Source organism: Mus caroli, unplaced genomic scaffold, assembly GCF_978045245.1.
Source record: "Mus caroli unplaced genomic scaffold, Mus_caroli_1 scaffold_16, whole genome shotgun sequence".
Taxonomy (NCBI): domain Eukaryota; kingdom Metazoa; phylum Chordata; class Mammalia; order Rodentia; family Muridae; genus Mus; species Mus caroli.
In genome coordinates this window covers 59,317,216-59,329,121 of record NW_028227271.1, presented here as the reverse complement: position 1 = coordinate 59,329,121, position 11,906 = coordinate 59,317,216, and the positions used below count along the sequence as shown (strand labels likewise).

Genomic DNA, 11,906 nt, shown 5'->3' with positions numbered 1-11,906 from the left:
TTATTTCCCTGACTTTGCCATCTAATGACTGTATGGATTTATGTGAGTTTTGGTCTCCTAATATCTTAGATTTGTCATTTTTCTTTCCCATACATCACTGGATAGGATATTAACTGAAGAGAACTGGGATTGGTTTTGATTACCAAGTGATCTCTAGTACCCAATAATCATAGTGTTTTAAGAAATTATGTTGAATTAATAGATAGATATAAATGAAGGGACTAGGGAATAGAAATGGATTTCCCTAAGAATGGAAAATAGAATAGATAGTTGTGGATGGATTGAGAGGGGCAGGAATTGGGAAGAGCAAATGAAGAGAGAGAAGGAGCTCTAACTGGAAGTCTCACATTATCAAATGAAGCCAAGAATGTATTATGTCTAATCTAGTTGTTAGCTGAAGGGGCCCCATGGGATCCTCCAACAACCCAGCCTATTATCAAGGTTTTTGGCTGTGCTCCACAAACTGGGAGTAAGGCCTTATAGTTGAAGACAACAACTACACAATTCACTGAACACAGAGGATTCAAGCTGGTGCCTACCTAGTGACTTCACAACTACGAACTAGTGTGTATGCTACTGGAAGGTACTTGAGCACAGCACAAAGGAGAAATGTAAGCACCAACTGAGCTACAATATCTACAGAAGTGCTAGTGCAATAATGGCACAAAGCTTGTGGGGGTAACCAACTGTCTTAGGGTTTCTATTGCTGTGAAGAGACACCATAACCATGGCAACTCTGACAAAGGACAACATTTAATTAGATCTGACTTACAGTTCAGAGGTTTGGTTCATGATAACATCATGAGGAGAAAATGGTGGCATGCAGGCAGTCATGGTATTGGAGAGGTAGTTGAGAGTTGTACATATTGATCCAAAAGTAGCAGGAAGAGACAGTGAGTCATTAGACCTGGCTTAAGCTCCTGAGACCTTAAATTCTATCTCCAGTGACACATTTTCTATGACAAGGCTACACTCACTTCATGAAGGTCATACCTCCTATGAAGGTCATAGTGCCATGCTCTATGAACCTATGGGGTTCACTTTTTTTCAAACTACCACACCAACCATATATGATTTGAATTAAGACCTACTCCATGAGATGTAATCCATCTGTAACACTACTTGAGGGTAAATAACCAGAGACCAATAGCCCAGAGACCTAAGGGGAATACCAAATACAACTGTTCTACATAAGGAATATAGCAAAACAAAATGATTTCTAATAACATATTGCTATATTCACAAATTTGTGCCTTGTTCAGTCATCATCAGAGAAATACCTTCTTGTAGTACATTGAAACAAATACAAAGATACAGCTAGACAATGTTCATAGTGCAAGAGACTTTGATACACTCAGTCCTAAATGGATTGTCTCCATCATACCTCTTTCCTCCAGACTTATAAAATCCTGTGGAAAAAGAGTCAGGGAGATTGTAAGAATCAGAGGGAATAGAGGGTCCAAAGCCCTCTAAGCACAGCAAGATCAATGCACAAATGAACACATAGAAACTGTGGCAGTGTACACAGAGTTTTGCCTGGTTCTGCACCAGATGCATTCCCAGAGCCAAGAGGAGAATTTAACACAACCCCTTTCTCTAACCTGGAAGTTATCTCCAGTTTATAACAACTCATAAATGAAAAATTTTCTCCATTCATTGTCTACTACCAGGAATGAAAATCCAATCATAAGCAGTAGATAGCCAAGACAAAACAAAACAAACTTAGAGGCATCTTTTGAGGTTCTTTGTCACATAATATCTTGTAAAGTATTTTTTATTTATTTTTATTTATTGTAGCCTTACAGGTACTTTGTGTATCTATCATGGCATCAATTTTTGTGTTTTTATTGGATTCCTGTGTGTACAAGTCTGTGTGCCTCTTCTATAAGTGTTTCCTGTGCTTTCCCCCTCTTTTCTTCTTTTTCTGTTGTTCTAAATCCTATTTTATATTATTATTTATAATTATTTTTATTATTTAAATGTCTGTGTTTTCTAAGGGAGGGATAAAAAAGGTGTGGATTTCGATGTGAGGGGAGATGGGAAAGATCTCATAGGAGTTGAGAGAAGTGAAACCATAATCAGGATGCATGATGTATTCTGATTTGCAATAAAAGTAGAAAAAATTATATTAAAAAAACTCATGCCATGGAAATTTCATCAGATTTTAAGCATGCATATAAGAAAACAGGAGGTGTTACCTTGTTTCTGTGGTAAATATTATGATTTTACATATCTAAATTAGGAATGTACTTAGAATCCATGACATCATAAAAATGATTGCCACCTTTATTGCTGCTTGGTAGTTTGTAATATAGTAAGATGCCTTAAATACAGTTGGTGAAATATATAGGCACACATTAAACAGAACATTAAAAATTATAAAGCCATATATTAAGACAAAGGATTACCTTTTTTACTTTTTGAGACAGGGTCTTACCATTCCTTGATGTGTCCTTGAACTTGCACTTCAGATTAACCTGACCTAGTATGTGCTATGCAGTCTAATTGGCTACAGGTTTATGTGTCTTTTGGTTTAGCTTTCCATGTGTTGTGATTTGGGGCTTGCATTACAGGATTAAAAGGAAACTGTTATGCAATGCTTATTACCATCTAAGTGTTTTTCCTAATTCTATTCTCAGCGAAGTTTTGATATTGCAGTTATTCTGCATGTATGCATGTGCATTTCATGTATATTTGCATTTATAAATAGGAAGAGTAACATTTCTATCCCAGAAGCCAATTTTATTTATTTCTTAAGGAACTTTATTGCATAAATCAAGAAAGTAGGCAATAAGGAAATCCTTTGTTAAGCTTTTCAAAATATTACTTTGTATAATATTTAGAACCAGGGTTTTTCTTAGCTTTAAAACTTTTTGGTTTAGTTATATTTCACAATGTCTAGGCATTGTAGTATTACTATAAATACCAAAGAAGTGCCAGTGACATCTGAACATTTGTTATTTACCTCAACAGTCAGAAAGCTTCTCACAATATTTTTTTAACAAATAAAAAGATCTTCAAGTTCATCTAATGATGTCATCCAACATATTTCCGTTTATGAAAAGACTATCTAATCTTTTTGATGAATAAATTTAGGATCTTTACTACTTCAGTTTTACATATTCATGATTTTGAAAGCATAGCTTAAATAATTCATCTATAATGAGATGTTTTTAAAAAATCATTTAATTTTCCTAGAGAGCTATGCTGCATTCTTCTTCACACATCACACTCAGCTGGGAAGATGAAGCTGCCTAGGCACTTGAAGTCTCACCTACGACACTCTTCAGTTTGAGGCTTCCTCTTGCAACTAAACTGATGGAGGGCAGATCTCGGTCCAGTTGGACCCAGTGACTTGTATTTGATGGAAGATGAGATACTCACTATGGCTACTAAGCTTAAGTGTTTGATTGCAAAGCTTATCTTTATACACAGTGGCTTTACTTGATAGAGAAAGAAATAACATTTGGAGAAAATCTTTAAATGGCAAAAATTTCTTCAGTGTATTTTTTAAATGTTCAGTTATTCTCCCACTCCTCTGGACTGTAGAGTTCAACTTCCATTAAAAACAGAAACTATAGCGCTACTGAAAGCCCAAGAATAATGACACATGAATCTTTAAATTTTGATGTATGAAATTATATTAATTGATATTTGAAAACTCGGATATGTGTTTCCTTTCCCAATTGATTTTGGTTGTATTAATTGGCTATGTTAAAGATGTGTGTCAAAATAATCAGTAGTTGCTATAGGAGATGTTAAATATTCTAGGATATCAATACACCAGAAAGAAGATGAGAAGTGCTCAAGAAAGTCATCAATATAGAGATATCCATAGCAGCAAGGCTTCATCAATCCAGTTAAATGTACAGAGGTTTTGTAAATAAGTTGAAGGTAAACTTAAAACCAGAAATCATCTCCACCACTGCTTCTAGTACTTGCTCTCTCCCTGCCCTTTAATCGAAGCATCTCCATTATGCTCCGGGCATAGACATCCCTCAAGTTAACACTAATATATGAGTCAGTGGCTATATTCTTGGTAAGTTTCTTGAGAGCTTCACGCTGTCTCACAGCTGCTTCCTTGAGTTTCAAGGTGAAGTAGCAAGCAGAGAATCGATCATTAATAATGGCAATAGGCAAGGCCAAGACAAGGATTCCTGACAGAATACACATGAAGGCCACGATTTTGCCTGTGGTGGTGTCTGGTCTAATGTCCCCATATCCTACTGTAGTCATGGATGTTGTGGCCCACCACCATGCACAAGGAACACTTGTGAAGGTTGTATCAGGAATGCTTTGCTCTGCAAAGTATTCTATTGTTGAAAATATAGAAATCCCCACAGATAGAAACAGGAGCAGTAGGCCAACTTCTTCATAGCACTGGGTGATTGTCATTCCAAGTGAGCGCAATCCTGCAAGAGAAGAGGTGCTGTCAGGCATAAGCATTCTTCTTCAGCTTCTCTCCTTCCCCTCTCCCTCCCTGCAACCCACCCACATGCATGGTCTGCATAACTAATATGATGAGCAATGTTCTGGGGATACAATGAAGACTAAATTATGACCTATGGTTCCAGAAAGCATATAGACTTTTTGGTAGGGACAGGTTTAGAAGAATAAAGAAAACTGTTTAAGTACATTCAGTCATTTACTTGTATAATTACTAAGTTCATGCTCTTTCTGTATTTTTAATGAGAAAAAATGAGACTGAAAGACAGGCAGAGGCTGTCTTACATGAGTTTATCACTTCATGTGATGAAAGTCCTTTGCAGAGATGTGTATGGAGATCTCACTTGGTCAATCCTGCTTTTCAGTATATCATTTCAGCTCTTCTGCTCAACAGCATTTTCATGTTGTTCTCATATATTTTTATATCTTCTTTTGTTATCTTTTTTCTTGTTTGAATTTTTTGAGACAGGGTTTCTTTGCATAAGCTCGTTGTCCTGGAAGTTACTCTGTAGGCCATGCTGGCCTTGAACTAAGAGATCTGCTTGCTTCTATGTCTTATTTTCTTACTCATAACAATGCTTAATACAATCAGATGCTTCATTGGATGAAAGCCAGAGGAAGACTGTATTCCATGGCAATGAAGTCACACAGCAGGAATGAGTTAGGAACCAGTGCCAACACTTGTTTCAAATGTATATACAGAACATATTCTTACCAGTGTAAGTGAAGGTTCTAAAATTTAGAGAATACCAATTGAAATTCTAGTTCTTATCACTCGTGATCATATATGATATTTTTGCTTTCCTGCAAGAAGGTGAAGCTAAGCAACATAATCTTTCATTGACAAAAGGCATAGTAATGGAGGGGTGTGAGGAATTTACCAACTATGAGGAGACACAGAGTTAGGGGATTCCAGTGCCACCTATAATAAGCCTCGGTGCCAAGAAGAGCAACAAGAACCTACTATAAACCAGGACTTAAACAACCAGTGAAATATCTTCCGCAAGGATAGAGAGATGTTTCCAAGAGTCTGTGTTTTGAAGTCATACCAACATGACTGCACAAAGAAACTACCTGGAAAATCCACATCAATGCTTTTTAGAATAATTTTTATTGTTATTCACCCTTAGGGATTATTTGAAATCCATTAGAATAAACCCATAGTCTACTTATTTTGAAGTTTGCTCTTCAAATATTGAGATAATTTAGCCTTATTACCATCTATTTGTAAAGAAAAGTGCATATTGATTTTGAAGTTTAAGTTCCAAAATATATCTTTCAGAATAACTTTGTACTACCTTGTTATAAAATTGTCTTCAGTGTATCTATATGGAATGACAGTTTAGAAATAAATTAACACTAAATGATGACATGCATAAATAAAATTATATACATGTATATACACACACACACACACACACATATATATATATATACTCTTAATATCTTAGACATGCCTCAAAAATAATATGTGACAGATGCCTTTGTTGTACCATTTAACAGAAGAGAAGGTTCAGGTCTAATGTATCTAGTACAAAGGTACAAAGTTAGGATTTATTCCAAGACTGTTAGGAGTCCTAACCATAATTATGTAATATCTCTCAACTAAAGTTCCAAATGTGTGAGGACTTATGATATCTGTGACTATATTTTATAAATCTTATCCTGACATAAATATATTAAATATTCACATATTTGTCATACACTTTAAATAATTTGAAGCTCTGTTTATACTTTGCACTTGCTTTAGAACTGTGGAAACTTTTGAAGAGGTGCCACTGTGGAAATTACTATAGAGGTGGCACTGTGGAAATTACTATTATTTCCCTTTTCCTTTCTTTTGGAATATTATAGCTCTCAGTGTTTTGTAAATTGAATCCTGTGAAGAGTTTATAAATACTCAAGGAAAGCATCCCATTATCTGTGTCAGGAAACAAAGAGTGTTAGTTGTAAAAGTTCTTAGAAACCCCATTATCACATCCTTGGCATGTAAGACTTGCTAGGAAAATACATGACTAGAATTCTGTAGCATGAGTTTTAAATATAGAGATGTAAAAAAAAATCAGGTTAATTTTTTCCCTATGTAATAAGGAGGCATAGCTACTGCCATTTTTCCAGTGGTCATTCAGATAGATCTTTGTATACATTCATGGGAGTAGTAACACATTTGTATGTGTACATATGTGTTTGTCTTGTATTATTATGCATGCTACTCCAGTGCTTCTCAAAAGACATGGCTCCCAAATGATCTAGCTCAAAAATATTTGCATATTTATTAAAGTACATGGTCCAGAAACTAATCCACATACTAAAATCTGACATGAAGTCAAGAATTTGTATTTTAACAAATGTGTGGAAATATTCTCATTTTCTTTAAGTGCTAACTCTGATAACCCTAGGGACCTGCTTGGCCCCTCCTCTCTCTCCTTAAGTTTTTACCTTTCTTACTCTCTAGACTTCCTTCTCTCTCTCTGTTTTCCCCTCTCTCCATGTGGTTATGGCCAACCTCTCTCTTCCTACCTTCTCTACTTTCTCCCTGCCTTTCTACAATAAAGCTCTAAAACCATTAAAAAAAAAAGAATATTCAATAGTCACAAAACCTACTACTGAACACCATTACTTTCAGAAAATAAGAATTCTTTACCTTTGTTTTATTTGAATTCTTTTGGCATTGCCTATAGCTTTCAAGAACAGGATAGTTTTGTGTGTGTGTGTGTGTGTGTTTGTATGTTGTGTATTAATTTTTCTAGAGAATGTTCATTTGATCTTTAAAATTTTTCAAAATTTAAGATAATTCTAAAATACTGAATGAGATGTTAATTACTGATATATCTTTCTTCCAATGCAAAATAACTTTATTTATTCATAAAAAATTAGTGGTAGGCCATCAACAACTGACCATCTCTCTTCTGCCATGACTCTTCTCTCCAGTCAAGAATGTATTTATACGTTTTATACACCACACATCTCAAATACTTCTTGGAAATGGAAGGTAAAAATAGCTTATGACCCTATTATATTATATAATTTATGTGCCATTTATGTATGTTTTATATATGACCTTTGAGAAGAATAATACCATATTATATATATATATATATATATATATATATATATATAATCTCACTGAGTTATAGTACTAAATTTAAAATATCATCAAATTGTTTTGTCCAAATTGTCTTGTGAACAGAAAGAGTATGTGCGGGTATATGTGTGTTTGTGTGTGTGAGAGAGAGAAAGAGAGAGAGAGAGAGAGAGAGAGAGAGAGAGAGAAAGAGAGAGAGAGAGAGAGAGAGAGAGAGAGAGAGAGAGAGAGAGAGAGAGATCTTCGCTTATGTTAGCATCTTGAAGATTTTTCTTCCTAGTATTTTATAGGAGATGGAGGGTGAGTAAGAATGTAAGGTGGTTCTGTGCCAATATATCTAAAGCTTATTTTAAAAGCAAAATTAAAAGGCACAAGTGAAATATGAATACCTGTAGAATGCCTTCCCAGTTTTAGCATGCGCAGAGCTCTGAGGAGCCTCAAGACCTGGACCAGACGTCCCACATTTTCCAGCTCTTGTGTGGTGTGGCTGCCGCTCAGGCTTTCCACCAGAAGAGTTATGTAGAAGGGCAAGATGGCAAGGAGGTCTATGATGTTTGGAACCTTCCTCAGGAAGTGGCACCTGTCTTTCACACACAGGAAGCGCAGAACGAACTCCCCAGTGAACCAGCTGATGCACACATACTCCAAGATCTCCAGCAGCTGTAGGTTGAGCCAGCTAAGCTCAGCTGACATCAGGGCCATGTTGACAATGGACACTGCCACAAAAATGATGGAGATTACTCCAAAGATCCGGGCTGCTGTGGAAGATCCAGGTTTCTCCAGAATATCCCAGAGCTTTTGACGGACAGTGGGACAAGGTCCTTTTGAGAAGTCCTGTTCACTCTCATGTTGACTTTCCTGGTCATCTGTATCCTTCTTAAAGTCAAGAGTTTCACTCAGCTCCTTTCTTCTGAAGTATCTTTCAAAGAAGACAACTTTGTGATTAATTTAAAAAAACCCACACAGACGTACAAGAGAATTAAATTTGACAGAGAGGTCACACTTTCATATGTGTAAAATATAGGAATATATATTCATAATTTACACATGATGGTCCCTGACAGATTTCCTACTTATGACTTTTTAAAAGATACTTTTTTCTTACTAGAAATTTATGCAAATAGGATTTATACATTAGCAGGCAACTTTAGATCAGTTAATTTTTTGTGACATATTTTCTGGTGACAAGAACATGTATTTCCCACCTGTAACGTTTGTGTGTATAAAAGAAAAATATATGAAGGAGCAATAGGAATGACAGGACAGCAGTAAGTAATTATCACCAGGCAAACAACTCTCCTTCAGGACCTCTGGACCTTGCTTGGAGGTCTTCTAAGCAACACTTTCATAGCCTTTTTATTTCTATGTAACTTTTGGGGGCATAGATTTTTCTGACTCATCTATTAAAATATCACATGTTAACTGCAAGTCTGACCGGTTTGAACTTTCACAAGAAATCAGAATATTAGTCGCTGGGAGAAATGGGGCAAGAGGTTTTTGTTGTTGTTGTTTTAAAGTTCAATGCACAAGTTGACTTTCGGATTCATTTGCCTTCAGCCAAGAAGCAGACACACCTATTCGCAGAGCTGGAGTAGACAAGCTTACACAAAGCCTCAAGTCTTTGCTTGTGCTTTCTTACCACCCTCTGCTCCCTTCCCGCCCTACCTCCCGCGCCCTACTGGTACCTGTCCCTGCAGCAGGAGTCAATGCTGAGTTCATCGATGCCCCAATACTGGATCTCCTGAAGAAAGGAGAGCGCACAGAGCTGCTCCATGACATGCAGGCGACCAGTGCGATAGTAGTGCAGGACATAACGGAACGCCTGAGAGCTGCGGTCGAAGAAGTACTCATTGTCCACCGGATTCGCATCATCACAAAGCTCCAAGGGGCTGGGGGCGGCAGCCAGGGCACCCAGGCGGCGGTAGGAGGCCACCACTACGGCCAGTTTGCCCAGGCGCGTGTGCGGGAAGCAGGACAGAGCTTGCTGCGAGAGCACGAAGCGGCTGCCGCCCACGTTGACTGTAAAGCAGTCCCCCAGAGCCAAGGGTTCCCCTTCGCCCTCGCTACAGAAGACACTGGAGTCCAGTGAGGTCAGAGAACCGCTGTCCAGCGAAGACGAGTCCAGTAGCGGCCGGTTGCGGGGTGACAGATCCATCCTGACTGCCTTGGCCTGAAGGCACTGGGAAGTTGGGAAGGCGCTGGATGGAAGCGTGGGTCCCCGCGCAGGCGGTGCCACGGCCCCTGCTGGCGGCAGGGATCTCCCAGGTTCCCGAGGGAGAAGCCTCCCACTTGTACACCCCTACTCTTTCCACCAGCTTGATGGCTGGTGTCGCTAGGGAGCTGCGAGTGCGCGGTAGAGCGAGGAGGCTGGGAGCGCAGGAGTGGTCGCGCGGAGGGAACCCTTCAAGCAGTTGTGCAGCGTCCAGGCAGGGAACAGCCCAGGATACACAGTCTGTTCCGGTGGCTCCTCCTAGATATAGGTAGAGCCTTTTCTCAACTTTGTAATTCAGAACCCCCAACCCCCACTCCCCCCAGCCTACATGGTGTGTAGATTTAAGATCTGGAGGCTTCCGGTGGCAGAGTTGGGCAAGGGAAGGAATGGGAAGATCTGGAGCATAGAAGCAGAGAGGACCCTGTCAGGTGCAAGAAATGGGAGGCTAAAAGTTCAGAAACAGGTGGCAATAGCAGAATGAGTCCTAACTTGAGGATTTATAGCCTTCCCTCATCTATTGTAAGGTATTCACTCCACGATGTTCTCTAAGGCTGTGAACACATGGGGAAGTATGTCTGGGGTACCCTACTCAGGATTTCTTCCCACGTCTCCCTGGTTCCCATCTGTCATTCATGCGAGATTGTCTTCTCTCTTAGGTTTCCAGCTCCTAGCTGAGAAACAGTCCTTTTAGTTGAAGTTACAGTGGCTCACTAAGAACTAGGGGAGTTCAGCACACCGGGTGCCCACAGGGACACTGCATATTTCCTCAGAAGAGACATTCTGGGCACATTCTCCAACACAAAGGGGAGTGCATGCTTTAGGAAAAAGAGAAAGGCAGAAAGACAAGGAATAGAACAAGCGTGGGCTGAGGCAAGAGTTTAAATAACAGCGACCCCACGGTTAAAGAAGAAGCTAAATTCAGGAGATCAGGTGATTAGCAAAGTGCCTAGTGGCTTCTTAGAGCTATGTCTTCAGCCAACCTGTTGGACACAGGGCTGGTGGGTGGGAAGGAAGGTCAGTGACTCACCTGCAACTTCAGGCACACCTGGGTGTTGCTCAGCCAGTACAGCTCAAACGGATATTGTAGTATTCTTTAATCTGTCTGGTCTACAAGTGAGAATTCTGACTTCACCAGTCAAGAATGGAAACTGCTAACAGCATATAGATCTTAGCCAGAAACTGCTCACAGCACAGATCTTAGACAGCGTTTGCTGCCTTGCTCTGCCTCTATCCATCTTGGCTTCAGGCCTGGCCTCAGGATTCTGTAGGAGTTATGCCCTTGCCCAGCACTCTGCTGGAACCGAAAGAAGCTCTAGGTGGCCAGCTTCTTCAGAGAATAGAAGTAGGGAGGCTCCAGCCAGCGAGGGAAGGAGTACTTAGTGACACTGAATATTACAGCCATCAGAAGAGGCTTCAAGAATTGCTGCATTTGATTTCCATTCCCCACCATCTGTGTCCACAAAAATATTCCAACGTTTCCAAAGTGGTAAAGTGCTGAGTGAAGCAAGGTTAGAACAGTTACATTCTACTTCTCCATGTTTATGGAGAAGGATTCATCATTGCATCTAGCAACCATTTACAATCAGTATTTCCCAGTGTTCGCCAGACTCTACTTTGTGGTTTCTTAGTAAGTGGTTTGTGTGTGTGTGTGTGAGTGTGTGTGTGTATATATATATATAGTGAGGAGAGCATTTACACTTGATGGGACATTTGGCTGCTTAGGTCTCACTTTGTCACCCAACTTTGGGGGCTTTTCATTGTTTTTTTTTTTAATTTTTAATATTTTTATTACATATTTTCCTCAGTTACATTTCCAATGCTATCCCAAAAGTCCCCCATAGCGCCCCCCACTTCCCTACCCACCCATTCCCATTCTTTTGGCCCTGGCATTCCCCTATATTGGGGCATATAAAGTTTGCAAGTCCAATGGGCCTCTCTTTCCAATGATGGCCGACTAGGTCATCTTTCGATACATATGCAGCTAGAGACAAGAGCTCCGGGGTTCTGGTTAGTACATCATGTTGTTCCAACAATAGGGTTGCAGATCCCTTTAGCTCCTTGGGTACTTTCTCTAGCTTCTCCATTGGGAGCCCTGTGATACATCCAATAGCTGACTGTGAACATCCACTCCTATGTTTGCTAGGCCCCGGCATAGTCTCACAA

At 39.4% G+C, this 11,906-nt stretch overlaps 1 protein-coding gene across 2 annotated transcripts; it reads right to left on the bottom strand.

Moving 5' to 3' along the window:
• Window positions 1–721: 721 nt before the first annotated feature.
• Kcnv1 (potassium voltage-gated channel modifier subfamily V member 1) lies at window positions 722–10,808 on the bottom strand. Of its 2 annotated transcripts, XM_029470185.2 has the most exons (4): window positions 10,771–10,808; window positions 9,217–10,001; window positions 7,921–8,450; window positions 722–4,412 (listed from the first exon to the last, which is right to left on the bottom strand). In XM_029470185.2, exons 2-4 carry the CDS (start codon window positions 9,684–9,686, stop codon window positions 3,901–3,903), a joined length of 1,512 nt encoding a protein of 503 aa, XP_029326045.1. In that variant the 5' UTR covers window positions 9,687–10,001; window positions 10,771–10,808; the 3' UTR covers window positions 722–3,900. The 2 variants fall into 2 exon arrangements, with proteins under 2 accessions (XP_029326045.1, XP_021039543.1); XM_021183884.3 differs by lacking the exon at window positions 10,771–10,808 and having other exon boundaries at window positions 9,217–10,017.
• Between the last annotated feature and the right edge of the window lie 1,098 nt (window positions 10,809–11,906).

Bases quoted from the DNA above. Each gene is read 5' to 3' on its own strand.
- Kcnv1 (XM_029470185.2), bottom strand. From the start codon at position 9,686: ATGGATCTGTCACCCCGCAACCGGCCGCTACTGGACTCGTCTTCGCTG. The intron at 8,451-9,216 runs GTACCAGTAGGG...CTTCTTTGAAAG, and splicing joins GACTCCTGCTGCAGGGACAG to ATACTTCAGAAGAAAGGAGC. The intron at 4,413-7,920 runs GTATTCATATTT...CTTCTCTTGCAG, and splicing joins ACTGGGAAGGCATTCTACAG to GATTGCGCTCACTTGGAATG.